This window comes from Bos grunniens, chromosome 9 (assembly GCF_055505025.1).
Source record: "Bos grunniens cultivar Pamir isolate PY7600 chromosome 9, Bosgru_T2T1.0, whole genome shotgun sequence".
In the NCBI taxonomy this organism is placed as follows: Eukaryota; Metazoa; Chordata; class Mammalia; order Artiodactyla; family Bovidae; genus Bos; species Bos grunniens.
The window spans coordinates 66,245,042-66,272,248 of NC_141173.1; the positions used below are offsets into that span (position 1 = coordinate 66,245,042).

The 27,207-nt window shown below is 42.1% G+C and overlaps 1 protein-coding gene and 1 non-coding gene across 14 annotated transcripts in view; both read right to left on the minus strand.

Moving 5' to 3' along the window:
- Positions 1–7,217: 7,217 nt before the first annotated feature.
- MRAP2 (melanocortin 2 receptor accessory protein 2) overlaps positions 7,218–27,207 on the minus strand; it is a 145,115-nt gene continuing 125,125 nt past the window's right edge. For all 13 annotated transcript variants that reach the window (XM_086316420.1, XM_086316429.1, XM_086316422.1 and 10 more), the window contains one exon: positions 7,218–8,747. In XM_086316420.1, coding sequence (XP_086172546.1) covers positions 8,357–8,747 — 391 coding nt within the window. In that variant the 3' untranslated portion in view covers positions 7,218–8,356. The remainder of the gene's footprint in view (positions 8,748–27,207) is intronic.
- Positions 14,602–14,687, minus strand: LOC147366073 (small nucleolar RNA SNORD86). Its single transcript, XR_015133512.1, has one exon. It is a non-coding gene; the product is annotated as a small nucleolar RNA SNORD86 (small nucleolar RNA).

Consider the following 27,207-nt stretch of genomic DNA (forward strand, 5'->3'; position numbering starts at 1 on the left):
CTCACCTTACTGGTCTGGAGGTCAGGGATCCAACACAGTTCTCATCTGGCTAAAATCCAGGTATCAGCAGGGTGTGCTCCTCCTGGAGGCTCCAGGAGAGAATATTTCCTTGCTTTTTTAGTTCTCAGAGGCCACTCACATCCCTTGGATTGTGCCCTCACTTCTCCCACCTTCACTGCCAGCAGGCTTGCATCCTCTCAGGACATTCTTCCAAGATTACGTCCCCTCTCTGACTCTAAGCTCAGCTGGGATGTGTTCTCCTCTTTTAAGGACCCAAGCAATTAGGTTAGGCCCCCTGCAGGATAATCCAGGCTACTCTTCCCACCATCTCCTCTCAGGATCCTCTTTTCCCATCACACTCAGGCTTTATGTGGCTGTGACACTCACCTTGGGTAATGATTCCTCTTGTGAGAAATGTAAGGCTCAAGACACTTATGAATGGCATTTTTGTTTTTTCTTCCTTAGTCTTTCCACATTTGTTACATCTGGTGAGTCTATGAACCCTGTTTATTTGCAGCCCAGCACTAATCTTTGACAAAGCATCATGCTTTTAAAAGGTAATTTATTAGAAGATAGAAATCCTCTTGGATTTTTTCCCTAAAATATCTGTAGTCCCTTTGCCATTGTACAGTAACATTTTCACACCTGGCTACCTTGTGGGAAAGGGAGGGACATTATTCTGCCCACCACGCTCCCCTTATTCATACAACCTGCTGATCTTCAAACAGATTTTGTCCCTTCCTCCTTGATCATCTCGTTCCCACCACTTCCTTTGTTTGCCATGCCTACATCAAATGTCTGATCATTGTTCTCATTGTATACACACACACACACACACCCTACCCATTTATTTTCCTAGAATCTTCTAGAGGAATCAAATCCATAATGATAATGATGATATTGACAATGATTGCAGGGGCCTCTTGAGGACTCTGATCAAGAGGGAATCATTGCAAGGCTGCTGCAGAAACAGGCTTAATTGCTGTAGTGTTTAATGCAATCAATTAAGTTCATCATTTTTTAAAATGTTATATCATTGTATTTAAGATTTTAATATGAATTTTCTTTAACCACCAAGTTTTTGAGTGAGTGAGTGAAGTCGCTCAGTTTCCGACTCTTCGTGACCCCATGGACTGTAGCCTATCAGGCTCCTCCGTCCATGGGATTCTCCATGCAAGAGTACTGGAGTAGGTTGCCATTTCCTTCTCCAGGGAATCTTCCCAACCTAGGGATCAAACCCAGGTCTCCCATGTTGCAGTCAGATGCTTTAACCTCTGAGCCACCAGGGAAGCCCATTTACTCTAGGACAAAACTCTAAAAGGATTTCTATCTTCCAGTGAATTGGGTACTAGCCTTTCAAACATGTGATCCTTTAAAAAAGATCAGTGCTGGGCTGCAAATAAACAGGGTTCATATAATCTCACCAGATGCAATGAATGTGAAAAGACTAAGGAAGAAAACAAAAAGCCTTTCTTAGAGAAAACATTACCCAAGGTGACTGTCACACCAACATAATGCCCACATGTAATAGGAAAGCTAATTTTCCCAAGCATATGGTTATGCTGCTAATTTGTTAGGTGCTAAAACAATCTCCTCATTGTATATGTTCCTAATAAGTACAGAAAAGTTTAGGCTCTACAAAGAAAGTTAAACATATTCCTCTGCTGCCTAATCTCTAGATTGAACATCCCCATAAAAAGGACATGATTATACTTCCTCCAGAAACTCTTCCTGAGAAATAACAGGCTTTTAACTGCAGTTGCCCCAGTGGAGGGCTAGAGTAGGACTGGAGGGAACCACTAGAAACACAGTAGGTCTGAGGTGAGGTGCTGCTGCCCTTGGCAGCCAAAGATATCATTGATGTCTTTATGGATGAGCATTTTCCCAAAAGGTCAATGAATAGGGAGAATACGAACAATAAGTAGATTGTTAAGACAATTGTTAAGCTGCATATAACGACCACCACAAGTCAAATATAGTATATTTTGATACTTGGAAAACAATTATCTTATTTTTCTTTAAAAGTGCATTAGTATCAATAGAAATAATAAAGAATGAGCCGTCTCAGAGATAACAATAGAAAAAAACGATTCTAAATCTGTCAGATTACTTGACAACAGGCAGGAAATGAGCTAGATGTCTTCCACAGACATCTCCTAGTGTCAGACTCACTCCTGCAAAGTATAAAACTAGGTTTTCAGCAGACAGAGGGAACAAAGTCAAGATTCCTGGATCTTGAGAGGTTTACTATATGGCAGGGGAGATCAGACAAATACATGTAGCCAAATATGAATAAAATTAAATAAAAGTATGATGAAGTGTGAATGGAGCACAGAAGAAAGAGAAACTCCTTTCACCTGGGATCTGGAAAGCCTTTTTTGGAAAATGTGGTTTTGGAGATGGCCAAAGAAATGGGTGGAATTTTGGTAGAATTGTATGTAAGGAAGGGAATTTAAAAACTGATCCTAAATTCAAATAAAAATGCAAAGGGTCCCAAGTACCCAGAACAACTTTGAATAAGAAAAACAAAGTTGGAGGACTTAAACGATCTGATTTTAAGACTTTTTAAAGCTACAGTAATCAAGAAGTATGGTCCAGAACTAAACCAATACATATACAGACAACTGATTTTCAGTATCAGTGCAAAGGCAATTGTGGAGAAAGGATTTTTTTCAACAAATAGTGCTGCAACAATTAGGTATCCATATGCCAAAAAAAAAAAAAAAAAATGAATTTCAATCCATACTTTTCTCTGTACACAAAAATTAATTCAAAATGGATTACAGATCTAAATAGAAAATCTAAAACTATAAAACTTCTAAAAAATAATAGGATTAAACTTTTATGACTTGGGTTTGGCAAATATTTCTTTGCTATAACACCAGAAGTATGATCCATTTAAAGGAGAAATGAAGTCACTCTGAAAAAGAATTTATATCGAGAATAAAGAACTCTCAAACTCAATAATAAAGCAAACGCCCCAGTACAACAATGAGCAGACTTGAAAACAGATATCCAGATGGATAATAAGCACGTGAAAAGATGCTGAATGGGATTTTTCAGGCAAGAAACTGGAGTGGACTGCCATTTCCTCCTCCAGGGGATCTTCCCAACCCAGGGATTGAACCAGGATCTCCAGCATTGCAGGTCAAATTCTTTACCATCTGAGCCACCAGGGGAGCTTATTAGTCATTAGTGAAATGCAACTAAAAACCACAGTGAGATACTACTACACACACATACTAGAATGAATAAAATTAAAAAGACTGACCTTGCAGAATGTTGGCAATGAAGTAAATCGATAAGAATTCATATAAACTATGAGGAATTCACAGTAACATTTAAACATTTTAGAAAACTGATAAGCAGTTTCTTTAAAAAGATAAACATCTAAGATATGACCCAGAAATTCCTCTTCTGGGTGCTTTAGAAAATAAAAGCATATGTCCATAAAAAGACTTGTAACCAAATATTCACTGCAGTTTTCTTTATAGTAGCCAAAATTGTAAATAGCCCAAATATCCATCAACAAGAGAATTAATAAACAAATTATGGTCTATCCAAACACTACTCACAATAAACTACTCAGCAATAACTCAGCACTCAACTGGTAAAGAATCTGCCTGCAGTGCGGAGGACCTGGGTTCAATCTCTGAATTGGGAAGATCCCCTGGAGAAGGGAAAAGCTACACACTCCAGTATTCTGGCCTGGAAAATTCCATGGACCGTATAGTCCATGGGGTTGCAAAGAGTCAGACACCACTGAGTGACTTTCACTTTCAAATGTTTTGGAGAAGGAAATGGCAGTCCACTCCAGTACTATTGCCTGGAAAATCCCATGGACAGAGGAGCCTGGTAGGCTACAGTCCATGGGGTCATAAAGAGGCAGACATGACTGAATGACTTCACTTTCCTTTCCTTTCCTTTAAACACTACTCAGCAAATAATAATAATAAACTACTAATAAAACAGGGATGAATCTCAAAATAATTATGCTGAATGAAAACAGTCAGACAAAATAGAGTAGATACTGCTTGAATCCATTCATACAAGTATCTTGGAAATGCAAACCAATATACAGTGATAGAAAGAAAATCAGTGGTTTCCAAGGCAAGAAATGGGAAGGGAGGGATTACAAAAGGACAGAAAATTTTGGGGGGTGATGGGTGTGTTCACTGTCTTGAATGTGGTAATGGTTTCTTGGGGATATACTTATGTCAAATGAATTAAATTGTATGTTTTAAATATGTGAAAATTATTTTGCCAAATATATCCCAAAGTTGTTTTAAGAAAAAAAGTTCAGTCCTAACTCGCTTCAACTGGAATAAATTTTTCTCTAGGGAAACTTTTATAAACTAGAATGTGTGAGATAACCATAGGAAAAAACAATACACGCTGAAGAGCTCACACTACGCTACACATGCATCCATGCATATAATACACACAAGACAAAAAACAGAAGCAAATAACTGGCATGAAGAAGTAGCTAATCCTCAAACCCAGGATGATCGCTATTCCAGAGCCTGAAATTATGAAACAATCTAAAAGAGAACATAAAATAAGTTTGACGGAATCATTAAACATAAATCATAGAAAACATAATAGAAATCAGGATATCAAGATAAAAGACCAATTTTTTAAAGAACTAAACATAACTTATATAAATAAAATATATATTAGATCTTACATATAGAATTCAATGGTCGTTACAGAATATTGAGTAAAGTTCCCTGTGCTACACAGTAGGTCCTTGTTGATTATCTATTTTATATACAATAGTGTGTATATCGGAGTGGGCAATGGCACCCCACTCCAGTACTCTTGCCTGGAAAATCCATGGACAGAGAAGCCTGGTAGGCTGCAGTCCATGGGGTTGTGAAGAGTCGGACACGACTGAGCGGCTTCACTTTCACTTTTCACTTTCATGCATTGGAGAAGGAAATGGCAATCCACTCCAGTGTTCTTGCCTGGAGAATCCCAGGGATGGGGGAGCTTGTTGGGCTGCCGTCTATGGGGTTGCACAGAGTTGGACACGACTGAAATGACTTAGCAGCAGCAGCAGCAGCAACAGTGTGTATATGTTAATCTCAAACTCCTAATTTATCTCTCTCCCCATCTTTCCCATTTGGTAATCATAAGTTTGTTTCCTAGTCTGTGAATCTGTTTCTGTTTTGAGATAAGTTCATTTGAATCATCTTTCAAGAGTCAACATATAAGCAATGTCATATGATATTTGCCCTTCTCTTTCTTACTTCACTCGTACGACAATCCCTAGGTCCATCCATGTTGCTGCAAATGGCATTACTTCATTCTTTTTTATGGCTGAGTAATATTCCATTGTGTGTATGTGTGTGTGTGTGTGTGTGTGTGTGTGTGTGTGTATGTGAGTATACCACATCTTTATCCATTCCTCTGTTGATGGACATTTAGGCTGTTTTCATGTCTTGGATCCTACCCAGGATCTCAGCCATACCTGATTTAGATGAATAAGATGATGCTATTTGGGATCCTTGTTGCTGCTGCTGCTGCTAAGTCGCTTCAGTCGTGTCCGACTCCATGCGACCCCATAGATGGCAGCCCACCAGGCTCTGCCATCCCTGGGATTCCCCAGGCAAGAACACTGGAGTGGGTTGAGCTGACACTATATAGACTAAATATTGGACTTTGATTTGATGATGTAATTATTGAGATTTTAGAGGATGTTGGGGGTGAGACAGATATATTTTGCATGAATCTTTGGGGTCACAGAGGAGAATGTAGTAGGATAATGCCCTCCCCCCGCCAAACATGTCCATTCTTAATCCCTAGAACCTATGCATATAGTACCTTGCATGGTGAAAAGGACTTTGTGGATGTGATTAAGTTAAGAATCTTGAGATGAGAGACTACTGTGGGTAATCCAGTGTTATTACAAAGGTCTTATAGGAGTGAGGCAGGATGGTCAGAGATAGCTAGGTAAAGTGGAAACAGAGGTGACAATGATACAGGGCCATGAGCCAAAAAATGTAAACAGCCTCTGGAAGCTGAAAAAGACAAGAAATGGATCCTTCGCTAGAGCCTCCATATGGAGCCCTGATGACACCTTGATTCTAGCCCACTGTCACTGACCTTGCACTTCTGCATGTGAGAACTGTAAGAGAATAAATGTGGATTGCTTTAAGTCACTGAGTGAGTGGTCCTTTGTTACAACAGCAACAGCAAATGGACTCAGGAACCAACCTGAACAAGAAGCACGTGCTGCTTGCTATGCCGTCATGAAGTTCTTTGTCTCTGACCCAGGAGTCTGGTGCCTTCTGCCAGCTTCCACAGAACTGTGTCATGATACTTGTAAGCTTGAAAGAGGGGTCAAATCTTAGACCCTTCACAATTCTTGACATTTAGTCGATAACAACGATGGTATATAGCCATGGATATTTTTCCATCTTTTAAAAATATCCATCAGTCTTCTAATAAATCTACTTTTAACTAAAATTTAAGCCACTTAAATAGTTTTACATCTTAGTAATAGATAACCGTGGTTTATATTCAATTACTTAAATTATGAATAATAATATTCACATTCATAAAAGCCATTAAAATCAGTACTCTTTAATGAAAACAGGAAGTTTCTTTTTGTAAGAATGTATATTAACTATAAGAAATGTCCCATGCTTTGAGTCTTAAAGAATACTATTTTCCTCAAAAGACAATTATGGGAAAGGGATTTCTTTTGGTGGAATAAATTCTAAAAGAAATTTGTTACATGACTCACACCACTAGGAACTTGGAGATGACAGAAATTAGGAGGCATTAACTGTGGTGTTGGAGAAGACTCTTGAGAGTCCCTTGAACTGCAAGGAGATCTAACCAGTCCATTCTAAGGGAGATCAGCCCTGGGTGTTCTTTGGAAGGAATGATGCTAAAGCTGAAACTCCAGTACTTTGGCCACCTCATGTGAAGAGTTGACTTGGAAAAGACTCTGATCCTGGGAGGGACTGGGGGCAGGAGGAAAAGGGGCCGACAGAGGATGAGATGGTTGGATGGCATCACCGACTCGATGGACATGAGTCTGAGTGAACTCCGGGAGATGGTGATGAACAGGGAGGCCTGGAGTGCTGCGATTCATGGGGTCGCAAAGAGTCGGACACGACTGAGCGACTGAACTGAACTGATAAATGTGGAACTATTTTTAAATAAAATGAAAAACTGGACGTGTGAAAACAAAGAACCAGAGAAAATTATGGTGCAATAAATGTATTTATTTTTCAGTTTAAGCAAGACAGGTGGTAAACGAAAGTCCATATTGAAAATGCCACCCAGAGATTAGTAGCTGGCCATTCATGCAATGTGACTGGGCAAAACAAAGTCATTTCCAAAACAGTGTGCAGATTTAATTCCTTCATGAAATTAACTCTTGAGTTGCACCAAGGCACCTGGAATGTCTGTTGATGGGGTATTTATAACCCATTCACCATCCCAACTCAAAAGCTACACACTAGCTACACAACCATCACTCACACATCTGCCAAGCAAACGGCCAGCCTGGCAAATAGCACTCTTCTTGTTCACTAGCCAACGACACAGCAGTGTGACCAGTCATAGTTACACTAACACAGGGACACAGAAGGCACTTCCCTTTACTCAGCTGACAACCTTCCATACACTTTGGGGGATGGGATTGTCATATAAGGTACTCATCTTGGGGCATGGGGTGTGGGGGCTGTCTCCAGGTTTGAGCTGTTTTAGGAAAGCACTATAAATTTGGCCACAGTGACCATGAGAGACAAGGTCTCCTGACATCCTGGGAGATGCTCGAGCTCCTGACATAAGTTGGATTCAATTAAGGGTTGGGTAAGAGGTACAGACCTGGGGGAATGTTATAACAAGAACCAGGGGGCAGCCTCTAGTTTATATAATTTTGGGTATTTCCAGCCTCATGTGAATATAAAGTCAAAAGTCCACACATTATTGGATCACCTACTCCAGACTCCTCACCTTACAGATAAAAACGTGGCAGCCCAGAGAGTCAAAGCAACTTGCTAAAGGCAGAGCATGGCAGTGGCAGGACCAGATGGAAAACACGACACATCAAACCCCGTTCACGCACGCTGACGCAGGATATGTGACCAAGTTTTTCAACAAGGAAGATGAGATAGTGTAAATATTTGGTTCCCCCCAAAGCTCCAAATATATTTAAAAGCATGAAAACTCAGCTTCACCATCTTTCTTCTCAGGGGGTTCTCTTCTCTGTCTTTCTGCCTCTCTCTGTCTCTGTCTCTCATACACAAACACACACACAATCTCGATGAATAGCGATTTCTGGCTACTCAATGACAAACCCAACATTTTCAGGAAAATGCCTGATAAAATGTGCTTCTCAGTCCAACTCTTTGTGTGAGGTTTGGACCACTGGCTTATTTTCTAGAACAATAGGTGTTTCAGAAATCAGGAGATCATCTTCTCCAAAGGAGTTCTGGTCCGTGTTGACGAAGTTGGGGATGTCGAATTTCATGAGCCTGTTCAGCTCCTCCTCTGGCCGCCCACTGCATCTGATGGCTTCCTGGAGATGAACTTCACTGTCGAGGGCCGTGGTCTGGAGACAAGCTTTGGCCTTCTCCAAGTGGCCCACTTCATTGATGTAGCAGTGAAAGAAGGACCTGGATTCCTCATTGCCCTGTCGAGAAAACACTTTATCTGGCTCCAGGGGCTTTCCAAAGTCTGACACAAAGCTATTCATTCTGAATCTCTTCTCCGAAGACTCTGCATTGCTGTGAAGAAAGGCAAAATAAAAGACTCCTTACCCTCCAGCACAGTTACCTGTGGGATGATGGTTTCCAGCATCTATGAAGTGCAAGTCCCCGCACAGAAAGTGCAGACAAACATCAAACTGAAAGACATCACTTCTGAAGATGTACAAATAAATGCAAGGCAAAAGACTCAAGGTGTGGGCCCTTGGACCATCCTGAAAAGATGCTTTTCACTAAGGGGTCTTCTATATTCTGCATCACACACCAGTATTTCTCAGTGGGACCCTTGGTATTCTATCTGCAGCAGAATTACTTGTAGGGCTTCTCAAAATTCAATATTCCTGCTTGCAGGATCTCTGGTGGAAGGGACAGGCAATCTGTATTTTCTTAGAATCCCCAAGGATCACTACTTATGGTCAGGTTTAGAGCCGCTGGCCAACATCAGACCAGCCTGAACAATAATTTGATCCCACAGGGGTGAGCTTCATGTTTGTCAAAGCACTGCCATATCCGTTGATCTCTCCCAATTCTCAAAACTGACCCATGCAGCCACTTGGGCCAAAAGTTATACCTATTTCACAGAGGCAGAAGCTAAGGTAAGGAGCAGTCAGACTGCCTGCTTGACTGACACAGTCAGTGACAGGAGTGGTTAAAAAACTCAGCTTCTTAATTCCCTGTTTCATTTAGTGTGGAACAAATTAGCAATTTAATGGTAGAAACTGGTGAATGGATGAATAAAATAACTCTCAATGAGCACCATAAGTACATGACAGAAAGAGCAGATACAAACTGAATAACTTGATGGCCCACCTGAAATTCATCTGCACCAGGTCATAGCTGTGGCTTGTGGGTTCTTTAGTTGTGGCATGCGGGATCTACTTCCCTAAACAAGGATTGAACCTGGGCTCCCTGCATTGGGAGCAAGGAGTCTTAGCCACTAGACCACCAGGGAAGTCCCTACCCCACCTACTTTAATCACCATCTTTCTAGATTGATATAAGAGTGACTCCCACACAGGTAGAGTCACTTCATAAGGTCAAGAATCATATCTGAACATGCCTTCAAATCCAGAATAGAACTTGACAACAAGTAGGCTCTGGAGTCTACATTTAAGGCATGTGTAATCTCAGTGACTTCAGTTTTTAAACCTCGTCATCCCCATCCCATTGATGACTCACGATATAGCATTCATGACCAAGCTGTCATGGGGTAGGCGATATGGGATCCATTTACAGCTCTTAGAAACTCACCTCCAAATTATCAGGAATTACCTGGATTTCAGAGTTCAGTAATTCTAGAAGCTTTGGAATCCAGGCAGCAGAGACACTTTTATATTAGGTTTATCTCCTGCATGACATCAGATGGCATCAGATGACCCAACTGACATCAGATGAGGAATTCCTTTCAGAAATCCGAGTTCCTCCTTTTAATGATAAGCCTGATTAACCAATCTCATTGCCCACTCAGCAAAGGTGATACAAAGATCAATGACTGACACAAGAGTACAACATTAATAGGTTGTATTCAGAATTCAGAGAAAAATCATTTGAGAGAGACTGACAGAATTGTGCTTTAATGCAAATATAAGTTGTCTTATCTTTCAGTAAGTGATTTTCTTCCCCTGGTTGTCACTTCACCCAAGTTTAAAAGATGTTTGAGAACAGGGATGAATGGCACCAACAATCTGTGACCTAAGAAACTAAAAAGTCATTGAGGAAAAAGAGGGGATTAACATGTTAGAAAAAAAAAGCACGGTTAGGATGGCTGGGATCATGCCTTCTCCCGATTCCAGGCTAAGAAGCTCTGAGTACTCGCTTCCTGCCTATCTAGAGCATCAGCTGAGTATGAAAGCCAACCCAGCTGTGCATAGCAGCTCTTCCATTATCCAGACTACATGTTCTCAGGATTACGAGCTGGGGCCATTGACCACCTCCCTCTGCACCAGTCCTTGCTGAAAAACAAAGGCACAAGAGCAGAGCGTCTTGCCCCTTCCCCAGGGCAGAGCCCAGGCAGTGGACAGTAAGATGCCTTCCCTGCCTCACCCCTACTCATCTTTTTCCCCATGATCTCTCCTTGTGATAAAAGTACAATCTGATTCTCCCTTCCCGAAAATAAGGGAAAAATCCATCTTTGTTCTTAGAGTCTGAAAAGTGAAAGTGTTAGTCACTCAGTCGTGTCTGACTCTTTGCAACCCCATGGACTGTAGCCCACCAGGCTCCTCTGTCCATGCAGTTCTCCAGGCAAGAATACTGGAGTGGGTTGCCATTCCCTTCTCCAGAAGATCTTCCCAACCGAGGATTGAACCCAGGTCTCTTTATTGCTGGCAGATTCTTTACTGTCTGAGACACCTAAACAGACCATCCTTTTATTTCTCTTTCCTTCCTTGACTGATAAAACTAAAAAACCTGTATGTGAAAAACTGTGGTCATGGACATGGCTTGTTTCAGTTCAGTTTCTATTCATCCCATCACTGAGTAAAATCTATGCACTGAAATCAATAGATCTTAGACATAAAATTCAATGTATTTTTATTGACACATACACCCAAGTAACCCTCTAATCAAGATATAGAATATTTCCTTTCTTCTGGAAAGGTTCCTTCCATTCAATTTCCAGCCCCTTCAGGTAACACAGATCTGATTTCTATTTCCATTGATTAGCTTTGCCTGTTCTTAAACCTCCAGCCAATTTACACCTCCTGGAGGCAATACCTCCTAGAAGCAATCTGTTTTGTTTTTTGTTTTCGGTGAGGTTGGGGCTGGGGAGGGGGCACTGCAGGACATGCAGGAATCTTAGCTCCCCAACCAGGGACTGAAATCATTCCCCCTACATTGGGAGCACAGAGTCTTAACCACTGGACCGCCAGAGAAGTCTCGATCTGTTTTGATTTTTATCACTGCAGATTAGCCTGTTCTTGAAATTCATACAAATGGAGTCGTGCAATAGTGTTTGTTTGTCTGGATACAATAGTATTTTCTCTTGATCTGTGACCTGCATTTTCATTTTCTTAGAGATGTCTTTTGATAAACAGCTTTATATTTCCATTAATTTCAAATTACTAACTTTTATCATCTATGTTAGTGCTTTTACATCTTAAGAACTAATTGCTAACTCTAAAATCACAAAGATATTCTTCAAAGCTTTCTTCTAGAATCATCCTGTTCAGTACAGTAGCCAACAGCCACAGGTGGCTCTTCAAATTTAAGTAAAATTTAAAATTCGATTTCTCAGTCATAGTACTCACATTTTAAGTGTTCAACAGCCACATGAGGCCAGTGGCTATCTAATTAGAATACAAAGAACATTTCTGTCATCACAGAAAGTTCTATTGGACTGAACCGTTCTAGGAGTTTTAATTTGGGGTTTATTGTATATGTTGAGACAGGGGTCAAGGTTTGTTTTTTTCTCATATGTTTATCCTGTTGTACCAGCCCTTTTTTTTCAATTGACCTTATACAAAAATCTCTGTATTTCTACACACTGGTAATAAACAATAAGAAAAGGAAAAAAAATACATTCACAACAGCATCAAGAAATAGGATACTTGGGAATAAATATAACAAAGGGTGTGTAAGACCTGTACACTGAAAATTTCAATATTGCAAAAGGAAATTAAGGAAGAGCTTAGTAAGTGAAGATGACGACATCAGAGGTAGACAGCTTGCCCAAGATGCTGGACCTGATTTGTATGATCATTTATGTTTTCTTGACTTCTTAGACCTCTGCACATAAATCAAATGCTTTTCTATCATAGGCCTGATTCTATGCTAGTTTTAGAAATCAATTCAATTGTTGGGTTTGTGGCCAATTACCTGTGTCTAGTTCTGGGTTACCTTGTTAAATTTCTCTACTACAAGACTCAAACCGGTTGGCCCTGAGAAAATTTACTTAAAAAAAAATTATAGTCATATTCAGGTTACTGTGACATTACTAGATGGGATCCCCTCACTGGGCCAATTAATTATGCCTGCTCTGACTCTGGCCATAAATTTGAGCTTTTTCATATTACTCAAGCTCAATCAGAGCAACAAGAAAAGTTTCAGCAAAGGAGGAAAAAATCTCCCACAATTATGGGATGGATTTATATAGATAACACCAGGCTATGGTAATTTAGGTTTAAAGTCTCCTCTGTGTTGGAAACAATTATCATACTAAGGGCAAACACACTGAAACCATACTCACAGAAAACTAGTCAATCTAATCACACTAGGACCACAGCCTTGTCTAACTCAATGAAACTAAGCCATACCCATAGGGCCACCCAAGATGGGCAGGTCATGGTGCAGAGGTCTGACAGAATGTGGTCCACTGGAGAAGGGAATGGCAAACCACTTCAGTATTCTTGCCTTTAGAACCCCATGAACAGTATGAAAAGGCAAAATGATAGGATACTGAAAGAGGAACTCCCCAGGTCAGTAGGTCCACAATATGCTACTGGAGATCAGTGGAAAATAACTCCAGAAAGAATGAAGGGATGGAGCAAAAGCAAAAACAATACCCAGCTGTGGATGTGACTGGTGATAGAAGCAAGGTCCAATGCTGTAAAGAGCAATATTGCATAGGAACCTGGAATGTCAGGTCCATGAATCAAGGTAAATTGGAATTGGTCAAACAAGAGATGGCAAGAGTGAATGTTGACATTCTAGGAATCAGCGAATTAAAATGGATTGGAATGGGTAAATTTAACTCAGATGACCATTATATCTACTACTGCGGGCAGGAATCCCTCAGAAGAAATGGAGTAGCCCTCATGGTCAACAAAAGAGATCAAAATGCAGTACTTGGATGCAATCTCAAAAATGACAGAATGATCTCTGTTCGTTTCCAAGGCAAACCATTCAATATCACAGTAATCCAAGTCTATGCCCCAACCAGTAACACTGAAGAAGCTGAAGTTGAATGGTTCAATGAAGACCTACAAGACCTTTTAGAACTAACACCCAAAAAAGATGTCCTTTTCTTTTTTTTTTTTTTTCTTTGTGAATTTGTTTTTATTTTTATTGGGCTCTAGGGAATGGGATGGGGAATACCTGTGTTAAGTTATGCCCCACTAGGGTCCATTCTAACTTTCCTGGGATAGCTTTCGGAGCTTTTTCTTTTTCTTGGAGCCGCTGCTCTTACTGGCAGCAGCCTCTTCAGGTCCGCTGCTGAGTGGCTCCTCCTTGGGAGACAATTTCCGCTTTTTCTTGGGGACCCTCTTGTTTTCTGACTCATCAGGGTCAGTAACTGGTTCCTCTTTGGGAAAAGATTTCTTCCTCTTGGGAAGACTTCCAGTACCAGCTGTCTCTTCAAGATCACTACTAACTAGCTCTTCCTTGGAAAAAGATTTCTTTTTCTTGGGTTTGGAAAAAGACACAGAAGGGTCTTCCATTCCATTCTCCTGAAGAACCTCCTGGGGCTTTTGCTTTTTCTTCTTTTTGGGTCTTTCACTTGTCTCCTCACACTCCTCCGGGGCACTGCTATTTTCTGAAGAAGCCAGGGCAATCGCAGCCAGCCTTTTCTTTTCCTTCTTCAAGCGTTTCTTCTCCTGTTTCTCGAGCTTCCTAGTAATCTCAGCAGCCGCTTCCTCTGCCTGAACCATTGCCTCCTTCATGACATCCAGATTCTTTCGGGGAATCTCTCCAGTCTCATAGAAGGACAGCCGCTCCTCAACTTGTTCTCGAAGCTTCTCCCCAAAAACACTGGTGGGCACCTCAGAGAAGCAATCGATTCGTGAGGCAATACTGCATTTGTTTGCCAGGTATCGGGAGATGCGACCTTTGTTCTTGGCAGCTGCTCGGCCAATGAAGGTAGAGTGGAAAATGAGTCCGTATTTTGGGGTGTTACCCCTTGTCTTCAAGGCTCTGGAAACTTGGTCCCTTTGCTGGGCCCAGGGAATCACTCAGACACCAGGACTGGCCATCACCCCCATAGCAGAGGCCTGTATAGGTCAGGGAGCCCTGGTCAACCATCACTGTGATTGTCCTTTTCATTATAGGAGACTGGAATGCAAGTAGGAAGTCAAGAAACACCTGGAGTAACAGGCAAATTTGGCCTTGGAATAAGGAATGAAGCAAGGCAAAGACTAATAGAGTTCTGCCAAGAAAATGCACTGGTTATAGCAAACACCCTCTTCCAACAACACAAGAGAAGACTCTACACATGGACATCACCAGATGGTCAACACTGAAATCAGACTGATTATATTCTTTGCAGCCAAAGATGGAGAAGCTCTATATAGTCAACAAAAACAAGACCAGGAGCTGACTGTGGCTCAGATCATGAACTCCTTATTACCAAATTCAGACTTAAATTGAAGAAAGTAGGGAAAACCATTAGACCATTCAGGTATGACCTAAATCAAATCCCTTATGATTATACAGTGGAAGTGAGAAATAGATTTAAGGGACTAGATCTGATAGATAGAGTGCCTGATGAACTATGGACTGAGGTTCGTGACATTGTACAGGAGACAGGGATCAAGACCATCCCCATGGAAAAGAAATATAAAAAAGCAAAATGGCTGTCTGGGGAGGCCTTACAAATAGCTGTGAAAAGAAGAGAAGTGAAAAACAAAGGAGAAAAGGAAAGATATAAACATCTGAATGCAGAGTTCCAAGAATAGCAAGAAGAGATAAGAAAGCCTTCCTCAGCAATCAATGCAAAGAAATAGAGGAAAACAACAGAATGGGAAAGACTAGAGATCTCTTCAAGAAAACTAGAGATACCAAGGGGACATTTCATGCAAAGATGGGCTTGATAAAGGACAGAAATGGTATGGACCTAACAGAAGCAGAAGATATTAACAAGAGGTGACAAGAATACACAGAAGAACTGTACAAAAAAGATCTTCATGTCCTAGATAATCACAATGGTGTGAACACTCTCCTAGAGCCAGACATCCTGGAATGTGAAGTCAAGTGGGCCTTAGAAAGCATCACTATGAACAAAGCTAGTGGAGGTGATGGAATTCCAGTTGAGCTATTTCAAATCCTAAAAGATGATGCTGTGAAAGTGCTGCACTCAATATGCTAACAAATTTGGAAAACTCAGCAGTGGCCACAGGACTGGAAAAGGTCAGTTTTCATTCCAATCCTAAAGAAAGGCAATGCCAAAGAATGCTCAAACTACAGCACAATTGCACTCATCTCACACGCTAGTAAAGTGATGCTCAAAATTCTCCAAGCCACGCTTCAGTAATATGTGAACCATGAACTTCCTGATGTTCAAGCTGGTTTTAGAAAAGGCAGAGAAACCAGAGATCAAATTGCCAACATCCGCTGGATCATGGAAAAAGCAAGAGAGTTCCAGAAAAACATCTATTTCTGCTTTATTGACTATGCCAAAGCCTTTGATTGTGTGGATCACAATAAACTGTGGGAAATTCTGAAAGAGATGGGAATACCAGACCACCTGACCTGCCTCTTGAGAAATCTGTATGCAGGTCAGGAAGCAACAGTTAGAACTGGACATGGAACAACAGACTGGTTCCAAATAGGAAAAGGAGTACGTCAAGGCCGTATATTGTCACCCTGCTTATTTAACTTATATGCAGAGTACATCATGAGAAATGCTGGACTGGAAGAAACACAAGCTGGAATCAAGATTGCTGGGAGAAATATCAATAACCTCAGATATGCAGATGATACAACCCTTATGGCAGAAAGTGAAGAGGAACTAAAAAGCTTCTTGATAAAAGTTAAAGAGGAGAGTGAAAATGTTGGCTTAAAGCTCAACATTCAGAAAACTAAGATCATGGCATCCGGTCCCATCACTTCATGGGAAATAGATGAGGGAACAGTGGAAACAGTGTCAGACTTTATTTTTTGGGGCTCCAAAATCACTGCAGATGGTGACTGCAGCCATGAAATTCAAAGACGCTTACTCCTTGGAAGGAAAGTTATGTCCAACCTAGATAGCATATTAAAGCATAGAAAAGCAGAGACATTACTTTGCCAACAAAGGTCCGGGTAGTTAAGGCTATGGTTTTTCCTGTGGTCATGTACAGATGGAGAGTTGGACTGTGAAGAAAGCTTAGCACCGAAGAACTGATGCTTTTAAACTGTGGTGTTGGAGAAGACTCTAGAGAGTCCCTTGGACTGCAAGGAGATCCAACCAGTCCATTCTGAAGGAGATCAGCCCTGGGATTTCTTTGGAAGGAATGATGCTAAAGCTGAAACTCCAGTACTTTGGCCACCTCATGTGAAGAGTTGTCTCATTGGAAAAGACTCTGATGCTGGGAGGGGTTGGGGACAGAAGGAGAAGGGGACGACAGAGGATGAGATGGCTGGATGGCAGCACTGACTCGATGGACGTGAGTCTGAGTGAACTCCCGGAGTTGGTGATGGACAGGGAGGCCTGGTGTGCTGCAGTTCATGGGGTCGCAAAGAGTCGAACGCTACTGAGGAACTGAACTGAACTGATACCAGGTTTGCAGACTGAAAGCCCTCAGGTGTAAAGCCATATTACCATAGACAAAATATTGAAGGTTCCTTCCTTCAAGGGCCAAAAGCACTTCTCCTTTCTGATTTAGTCTGCTAATGTTCATTCTCCAATGCCTTCCAATACTCATTCTTTATAACTTTTCCAGATTTTATCATTGTTATCTGCAAGGTTATTCTGAAACATAGTACTCTGCCCTTCCTGAAATGGGAACCCATGTACGGGCCTGAACGTTCGTGAAACATTTCTGGTTCCACCTCGTTCCCTGACTCCTCCAATGAGATGGGCTCTCTCCCAGAGGACTGGAGGCCTCTCTCCACTTGCCTTCTCACTCTTCACTAAGCCCTTTTCTTTCCCTGTCTGGCACCCTCTTTTAGACGATGAGCTCTTGAGGGTAGGCAGTTTCTTGTGTGGGTCCTCAGTGCCTTGCAGAATACTAGGCATAGAGTAGCTGCTTCTTACATTTTTGTTAAATGAATGAATACATCAGTCATGAAGAGATCGTGAAACTAAAGCCGCTCTTGCCTTGGCAGGGGGCCTCTCCTACAGTGCATACAGGGTTGGAAATCAATACAAGGGCATACCCAGGTAAGGCCTAAAAGCAAGGGCGGGTGAGCCTTAAGAGAGAGATGGTCTAACATATGGATTAAATAACATAAGTAAAATGTAGAGCATAATAAAAAGAAAATAGAGAGAGGGTCTATTAATAGAGATCTTGAGTGTTGCTCTAGCATCAGAGAGATTTGGCAAACTAGCCCCATTGAGGTCTGCCTTGCACCTGATTTTGGCCAAGGGAAACACCGTCTCTGACTGCAGCCCATGGTGCTCTCCATATCTCCAAGCTGTCCCAGAGTCATCCATGGAGTCTCCTGCCCTGAGTCCTTGGAGCTCACAGACCACAAAGCTACTAAAAGGGCATTTTGCATCATGTAACTGGCCTACCTTGGAGGCTGCAGGGTCTTAGATACCATGAGGGAGACTTCCTGCCATTTATTGGTAAGATGGCTTCAAGAAAGACCAATGAACCTCTCTACCCCACCCAATGGTTACCCCGTCTTTAAAGCAGACCAGGCCTCAGGAGTCACACCTGAAAATGTCCTTGTACACTCAATGTTGGAACATCAAAGAAAAGTGAAAGTGAAATCGTGTCCGATTCCTTGCGATCCCATGGACTGTAGCCCACCAGGCTCCTCCATCCATGGAATTTTCCAGGCAAGTGAACTGGAATGGGTTGTCATTTACTTCTCCAGGGGATCTTCCTGACCCAGGGATCAAACTTGGGTCTCCCGCATTTCAGGCAGATGCTTTACCATCTGAGCCACCGGGGAAGCCTTCAAAGGATGCTCACTAATTAGGTGGGAGGGGGTGGGTTTCATGGCTGGCTGTCTGGTTTTCAGGAAACATGTACCGTATTGTTAAGGATGTCTTTCCAGCCTCATAAAGCATCTGCGGTGGGTGATCTGGGCGCTGCTCTATGGTTGGACACTCCCACTGGCAGACAGAAGAGGGCTAGTTGCAACCTTCTTATCCTCTCAAACTCAGTTGACATATGGAAAGATAATGCTCACTGGCACCTACTAGAGGAGTCAAAACAGCTTTAAGACCAACTCATTCAGCCTTGATTATATCTGTGAAAATGAAAAATTACAAGGCTCATATCTTAAATACCGTCTTGATTAAAATGATAATTCAAGCCAGAAGCTTCAACAACTGGAGCATTGAAAGAAAAAGAAACTTTGAGATGTTGGCTGAGCTAGCAAGTAATAAACTGAAGAATATGTGTGCTAGAGACTGAATGTGTGCCCCACCAAAATTTCTATGTTGAAACCTAATCCCCCAAGTGATGGGATTAGGAGACAGGGCCTCTGGGAAATGAAGTGATTCATCTTATGAATGGGACTCAGTCAGTTCAGTTCAGTCGCTCAGTCATGTCCGACTCTTTGTGACCCCATGAATCACAGCACGCCAGGCCTCCCTGTCCATCACCAACTCCTAGAGTTCACTCAGACTCACGTCCACTGAGTCAGTGATGCCATCCAGCCATCTCATCCTCATCCCCTTCTCCTCCTGCCCTCAATTCCTCCCAGTATCAGAGTCTTTTCCAATGAGTCAATTCTTAACATGAGGTGGTCAAAGTACTGGAGTTTCAGCTTTAGCATCATTCCTTCCAGAGAAATCCCAGGGCTGATCTCCTTCAGAATGGACTGGTTGGATCTCCTTGCAGTCCAAGGGACTCTCAAGAGTCTTCTCCAACACCACAGTCCAAAAGCATCAATTCTTCAGTGCTCAGCCTTCTTCACAGTCCAACTCTCACATCCATACATGACCACTGGAAAAACCATAGCCTTGACTACCCAGACCTTTGTTGGCAAAGTAATGTCTCTGCTTTTGAATATGCTATCTAGGTTGGTCATAACTTTTCTTCCAAGGAGTAAGTGTCTTTGAATTTCATGGCTGCAGTCACCATCTGCAGTGATTTTGGAGCCCAAAAAAATAAAGTCTGACAGTTTCCACTGTTTCTCCATCTATTTGCCATGAAGTGATGGGACCAGATGCCATGATCTTAGTTTTCTGAATGTTGAGCTTTAAGCCAACATTTTCACTCTCCTCTTTCACCTTCATCAAGAGGCTTTTGAATTCCTCTTCACTTTCTGCCATAAGGGTGGTGTCATCTGCATATCTGAGGTTATTGATATTTCTCCTGGCAATCTTGATCCCAGCTTGTGCTTATTCCAGTCCAGCATTTCTCATGATGTACTCTGCATATAAGTTAAATAAGCAGGGTGACAATATACAGCCTTGACGTACTCCTTTTCCTATTTGCAACCAGTTTGTTGTTCCATGTCCAGTTCAAACTGTTGCTTCCTGCCCTGCATACAAATTTCTCAAGAGGTAGATCAGGTGGTCTGGTATTCCCATTTCTTTCAGAATTTTCCACAGTTTATTGTGATCCACACAGTCAAAGGCTTTGGCATAGTCAATAAAGCAGAAATAGATGTTTTTCTGGAACTCTCTTGCTTTTTCCATGATCCAGCGGATGTTGGCAATTTGATCTCTGTTTCCTCTGCCTTTTCTAAAACCAGCTTGAACATCTGGAAGTTCATGGTTCACATATTGCTGAAGCCTGGCTTGGAGAATTTTGAGCATTACTTTACTAGCGTGTGAGATGAATGCAATTGTGCGGTAGTTTGAGCATTCTTTGGCATTGCCTTTCATTAGGATCGGAAAGAAAACTGACCTTTTCCAGTCCTGTGGTCACTGCTGAGTTTTCCAAACTTGCTGGCATATTGAGTGCAGCACTTTCACAGCATCATCTTTTAGGATTTGAAATAGCTCAACTGGAATTCCATCACCTCCACTAGCTTTGTTCGTAGTGATGCTTTCTAAGGCCCACTTGACTTCACATTTCAGGATGTCTGGCTCTAGGTCAGTGATCACACCATCGTGATTATCTGGGTCCTGAAGATCTTTTTTGTACAGTTCTTCTGTGTATTCTTGCCACCTCTTGTTAATATCTTCTGCTTCTGTTAGGTCCATACCATTTCTGCCCTTTATCGAGCCCATCTTTGCATAAAATGTTCCCTTCGTGTCTCTAAGTTTCTTGAAGAGATCTCTAGTCTTTCCCATTCTGTTGTTTTCCTCTATTTCTTTGCATTGATTGCTGAAGAAGGCTTTCTTATCTCTTCTTGCTATTCTTTGGAACTCTGCATTCAGATGCTTATATCTTTCCTTTCCTCCTTTGTTTTTCACTTCTCTTCTTTTCACAGCTATTTGTAAGGCCTCCCCAGACAGCCATTTTGGTTTTTTGCATTTCTTTTCCATTGGGATGGTCTTGATCCCTGTCTCCTGTACAATGTCACGAACCTCAGTCCATAGTTCATCAGGCACTCTATCTATCAGATCTAGTCCCTTAAATCTATTTCTCACTTCCACTGTATAATCATAAGGGATTTGATTTAGGTCATACCTGAATGGTCTAGTGGTTTTCCCTAATTTCTTCAATTTAAGTCTGAATTTGGCAATAAGGAGAATTCTGACAGAATATGGTCCACTGGAGAAGGGAATGGCAAACCACTTCAGTATTCTTGCCTTTAGAACCCCATGAACAGTATGAAAAGGCAAAATGATAGGATACTGAAAGAGGAACTCCCCAGGTCAGTAGGTCCACAATATGCTACTGGAGATCAGTGGAGAAATAACTCCAGAAAGAATGAAGGGATGGAGCCAAAGCAAAAACAATACCCAGTTGTGGATGTGAATGGTGATAGAAGCAAGGTCCAATGCTGTAAAGAGCAATATTGCATAGGAACCTGGAATGTCAGGTCCATGAATCAAGGCAAATTGGAAGTGGTCAAACAAGAGATAGCAAGAATGAACGTTGACATTCTAGGAATCAGTGAACTAAAATGGACTGGAATGGGTGAATTTAACTCAGATGACCATTATATCTACTACTGCGGGCAGGAATCCCTCAGAAGAAATGGAGTAGCCATCATGGTCAACAAAAGAGATCAAAATGCAGTACTTGGATGCAATCTCAAAAATGACAGAATGATCTCTGTTCGTTTCCAAGGCAAATCATTCAATATCACAGTAATCCAAGTCTATGCCCCAACCAGTAACACTGAAGAAGCTGAAGTTGAATGGTTCAATGAAGACCTACAAGACCTTTTAGAACTAACACCCAAAAAAGATGTCCTTTTCATTATAGGGGACTGGAATGCAAAAGTAGGAAGTCAAGAAACACCTGGAGTAACAGGCAAATTTGGCCTTGGAATACAGAATGAAGCAGGGCAAAGACTAATAGAGTTTTGCCAAGAAAATGCACTGGTCATAGCAAACACCATCTTCCAACAACACAAGAGAAGACTCTACACATGGACATCACCAGATAGTCAACACCAAAATCAGATTGATTATATTCTTTGCAGCCAAAGATGGAGAAGCTCTATACAGTCAACAAAAACAAGACCAGGAGCTGACTGTGGCTCAGATAATGAATGGGACTAGTGCCCAGATAAAAGAGGCCCCAGAGAGAGAGAGAGAGAGAGTCATTGTTCCTTCCCCCATATGAGGACACAGTGAGAAATCTAGCATTGATGAGCCAGGAAACAAGTCCTCAGCAGACACTGAATCTGCCAGTACGTTAACCTTGGATTTTTTAGGCTCCAAAACTGTGCGAAATAGACTTCTGTTACTTAACAAATCATCTAGTAAACATCCATGGTATTTATAGGAGCCTGGACAGACTCAGAAAATTAGAAAATTCATAATCTCCAAGAATTTTAGTGCTTTTCATTATATTTGTCACAGTCCTACCTATTCTATACCTTGTCATCATGAAATTTAGATCAAGCTAGTGTGTTTGCAAGAAATTCTCCTGTGTCGTACTAACTTTAGAAAAATGAAAACTGTTAATTTTGGTAGAATCTAAAAATCATTAGTTTCACTTATTTAAGAATCTGTATTCCTCCTTTTCAGCTTGTTATAAGAAATGCAATTTGGACCTATTCTATTGATTGCAATATTCCCAAACTCCACCAGTCAGAGTAAAAAGACTGTTCAGACTGTTTCGATTCTTTTTTTCTCACTCTGGCTTGTGTCATGTAGTCTCTGAACCAGATGGGAGATTCTCCCTCATAAGGACCCATCCAGTCCACCAGCACTTGCAGGGAACCTCATCTGCTTCCATGACAGTCCCCTGCTCACAAACTCACCGATTCTCCAAATCCTTCTTCCTGATCTTTCAGAGAGTCCACTCCCACATCACATGGCCTTTCTGGTGTCTGCTCCCACCAGTCCCCTTGCTAAGCCTACAGTCCAGCCATATGGGACCTGCCTGTCCCCCAAAGCCCTCAGGATGGTCCCCTTTTGTGCCTTTGCTCGTGCTGTTCCTTCTACTCCTATCAAAATCAAATCTGTCCTTTGCTATCCAACTCCCATGTCCCTGCCTCCACGGACTTTTTGATCTCCCAACAAGAAGGAATCTTCCCCTTCTCTTGGCTCCTGTCCTATTTAATCAATCTTCTCTTACACCGGTTTACCAGGGGGCTCAGTGGTAAAGAATTCACCTGCAATGCAGAGACACAGGAGTTGTGGGTTGATCCCTGCATTGGGAAGATCCCCTGGAGGAGGAAACGGCAATCCACTCCAGCATTCTTGCCTGGGAAATCCCATGGACAGGGAGCCTGGTGGGCTACAGTCCATGGGGTCGCAAAGAGTCAGACACGACTTAGTAAACAGGTCAATCACATACAGGGTGCGGCCCTTCCTGTCTCATGTCAGAGCTGTTTGGTGTGATCGTTTCTCTCCTATATACTGCTGTGCTGTATTCCACTCATCTCTGCATCTCTCAAAGGGACTTGCTGTCATTAGACCCTCAATCAGTACCCTGGACAGTTGTATCTGCAGGTGTTCAGGAGCCCTGATTCCTGTGAAAGGCACAGCCACCTCCAGTATTCAGGGACATGCTCCTTCCTCTGTGACCCTAAGACAAATCAAGTCAGGAGATCAGACTTCTGCCACTTTCACTGGCTGAGGGAAAACACCCGTAAGGCTCTGCGTTACTCCCTTAGGAATTTTACAGATTTATAATGAGTTTTTACAAATGGGCTGCCTACTGCTCAGTCTTAGCAAGCCCTCACTACTCTCAGGTTTACTCCACTCAAAAAAGTGGTGGGCAGTCCAGCAGGCACCTACGATTTCTGGCAGGGACTTCCAGTGGACTTTTAGAGATGCATAAGCCAAACAATGGGCTTCCCTGGTGGCTCAGAGGTTAAAGTGTCTGCCTCCAATGCGGGATACCCGGGTTCAATCCCTGGGTTGGGAAGATCCCTTGGAGAAGGAAATGGTAACCCACTCCAGTATTCTTGCCTGGAGAATCCCATGGATGGAGAAGCCTGGTAGGCTACAGTCCACAGGAGTGGAGCAAAGAGTCGGACATGACTGAGCGACTTCACTTTCACTAAGCCAAACAAAGACCTACTAAGAGTGAAAACTCTTGAGATGAACCACCGGTGAGAAAATGATAATAACTATTTCTGGAGCCATAACCTGTCCTGAGAGCTTCATGCCCTAGCAGAGGCACCAACCAAACCCTTGTGTGTGTGTGTGTGTGTGTGTGTGTGTGTGTGTGTGTGTGTGTGTAAGTGCCTCTTGGTTGCTTTCATTGGTAGTTCTGACTTGCCAGAGAGATGTCAGTCTCTGAGGAAAGACTATACTACCTTAGAATGACCCTCAGCATGTCTGGGCAAGTCATAGCTGTGCACTCAGGAAATACCTCTTAATTGATGAAGAATTAAAAGGAACTCCTGAATAAAGGTGTATAACTTGAATCAGACATGTAAAGCAGTTGGATTTTTTACCTGTTGATATATGGAGACCTCTCAGAATAACAGATCTTCCTGAGGAACAACCTGCTATGTCTGCATTCAGCTGGTTCCTGTGACCTTGGTCATTATCTCCAGCTGTTAGCTTTTAGGTGCGCTGTACCCATGCTTGGGTGAGAATCGTACCCAGGTAAATTGCAACTCCAGGTAAGATGCAATTTCCATTTTTGCAAGATCATGAGCAATACCGTCCTCATCCCTAAAAAAGAGACCATCCCCACCTAGACAAGTGCACTTAGCAAAGGCTACACAAAATGAGGATATCTGAGGTGTACGATGTCTGAGAGTTGATCTTTATTTTTTTAAGAAGTACAAAATATTCAACATAAAATGCAACCCAACTCTTTCCCTTACTCCTTCTCTCTGGCAGATTTATGACAATGCGGCAATTACGGTGCTTTAACAAGATGGCAAAGAGAGTAAATGGCTCCTCAGTGGAGAAAGCACAGGAAAAAATGATTCTTTTTATCCTGTCTATAAAGGACTCAAGTGAGAGGGTCCACCCACTCCATACAACAGGAGATATTCCATGGGAAAATAATCCCCATTAAAGCTACTTCTTAGACCTAAAAGCTTTTTAAAAAGGCATGATGGCAGCTTAATAAGAGTCCTTCTCCCTCTGATCTCTGCTTTACCAGCACTCACCCTTATCTGAGTCTCCTCCTGGGCACACAGATTACCCTCCCCAGCCGGGTGGTCAGATGGGTGTGGCCAGTCCTGGCCAATGAGCTGTGAGAGGAAGGGATGCGTGCCACTTCCTGGCTGAAGAACAGACCAGCAGGTATGAGTTCTCCACGTGCCCCACTGCTTGTCACAGCAATTCAGGAGGATGAACCTTAGAAACACTGCAGCTACGATGAAGAAGCATCGGTCCACCCCTTGCCAACCCTCAGAAGAGATGTAGCTTGAATACAGTGTAAACCTGTGTTGCATTACAGTGAGATTTAGAAAGCTGTTTACTCCTGTCTCATAATCTCATTATGACACATCCTCTCCTTAACAGAAGCCACTGAGTAGGCAGTGACTCTGGAATTGAAGTTCTGATGCTAAAATGATCCCAAGTTGTAAACTTAAGGGAAGAAGCCTATTTGCCATCCTTATGTCCTACTCCTTCCAAGGGGATTCATGCACTCTTTCCATAGGTCAGCAATTTAGTCTGCCTAGGATGTCTCCATGGAGAAAAAGATAGAACTAAGTGGCTGATTCAACACTAGTCAATTCTGAGTGGGGGCCTTACTCAGAAGTGATGCTCAAAATTCTCCAATCCAGGCTTCAACAGTACATGAACTGAGAAGTTCCAGATGTTCAAGCTGGATTTAGAAATGGCAGAGGAACCAGAGATCAAATTGCCAACATCCGTTGGATCATCAAAAAAGCAAGAAAGTTCCAAAAAAACATCTACTATTTTATTAACTACACAAAAGCCTTTGACTGTGTAGATCACAATAAACTGTGGGATAATCTTCAAGAGATGGGAATACCAGACCACCTGACCTGTCTCCTGAGAAATCTATATGCAGGTCAAGAAGCAACAGTTAGAAATGGACGTGGAACAGACTGGTTCCAAGTTGGGAAAGGAGTATGTCAAGGCTGTATATTGTGACCCTGCTTATTTAACTTATATGCAGAGTACATCGTGAGAAATGTTGGACTGGCTGAAGCACAAGCTGGAATCAAGACTGCCGGGAGAAATATCAATAACCTCACATATGCAGATGACACCATCCTTATGGCAGAAAGTGAAGAAGAACTAAAGGGCCTCTTGATGAAAGTGAAAAAGGAGAGTGAAGAAGCTGGCTTAAAACTCAACATTCAGAAAACTATGATCATGGCATCTGATCACATCACTTCATAGCAAATAGATAGGGAAACAGTGGAAACAGTGCAGATGGTGACTGCAGCCATGAAACTGAAAGATGCTTGCTCCTTGGAAGGAAAGTTATGACCAACCCAGACAGCATATTAAAAAACAGAGACATTACTTTGCCAACAAAGGTCTGTCTAGTCAAGGCTATGGTTTTTCTAGTAGTCATGTATGAATGTGAGAGTCAAGGCTATGGTTTTTCTAGTAGTCATGTATGAATGTGAGAGTTGGACTATAAAGAAAGCTGAGCACCAAAGAAAACAACTTTTTCTGAGAGACATAACCAAATCTCCGGGAGTTGGTAATGGATAGGGAGGCCTGGCGTGCTGTAGTCCACGGGGTTGCAAAGAGTCAGACATGACTGAGCGACTGAACTGAACTGAACTGAGTCATATTCCAAAAGGATGCTGCCTGATATCTTACTTGAAGCAATTGTTCTTTGTGACCCACAATCCAGAGAGCTTGTTACCTAAAGCTGTTAGAATTCAGACATTCGAGCCATGACTAAGACTCTCTACTTAGTCTCCTTTCTAAAATCATCTTACTCTTTCTTCACACAAAGACATCACTTTGCCAACAAAGGTCCATAGAGTCAAAGCTATGGTTTTCCCAGTAGTCATGTATAGATGTGAGAATTGGACCTTAAAGAAGGCTGAGTGCCAAAGAACTGATGCTTTCAAACTGTGGTACTGGAAAAGACTCTTGATAGTCCCTTAAACTGCAAGGAGATCAAACCAGTCCATCCTAAAGGAAATCAGTCCTGAAAATTCATTGGAAGGATTGATGCTGAAGATGAAGCTCCAATACT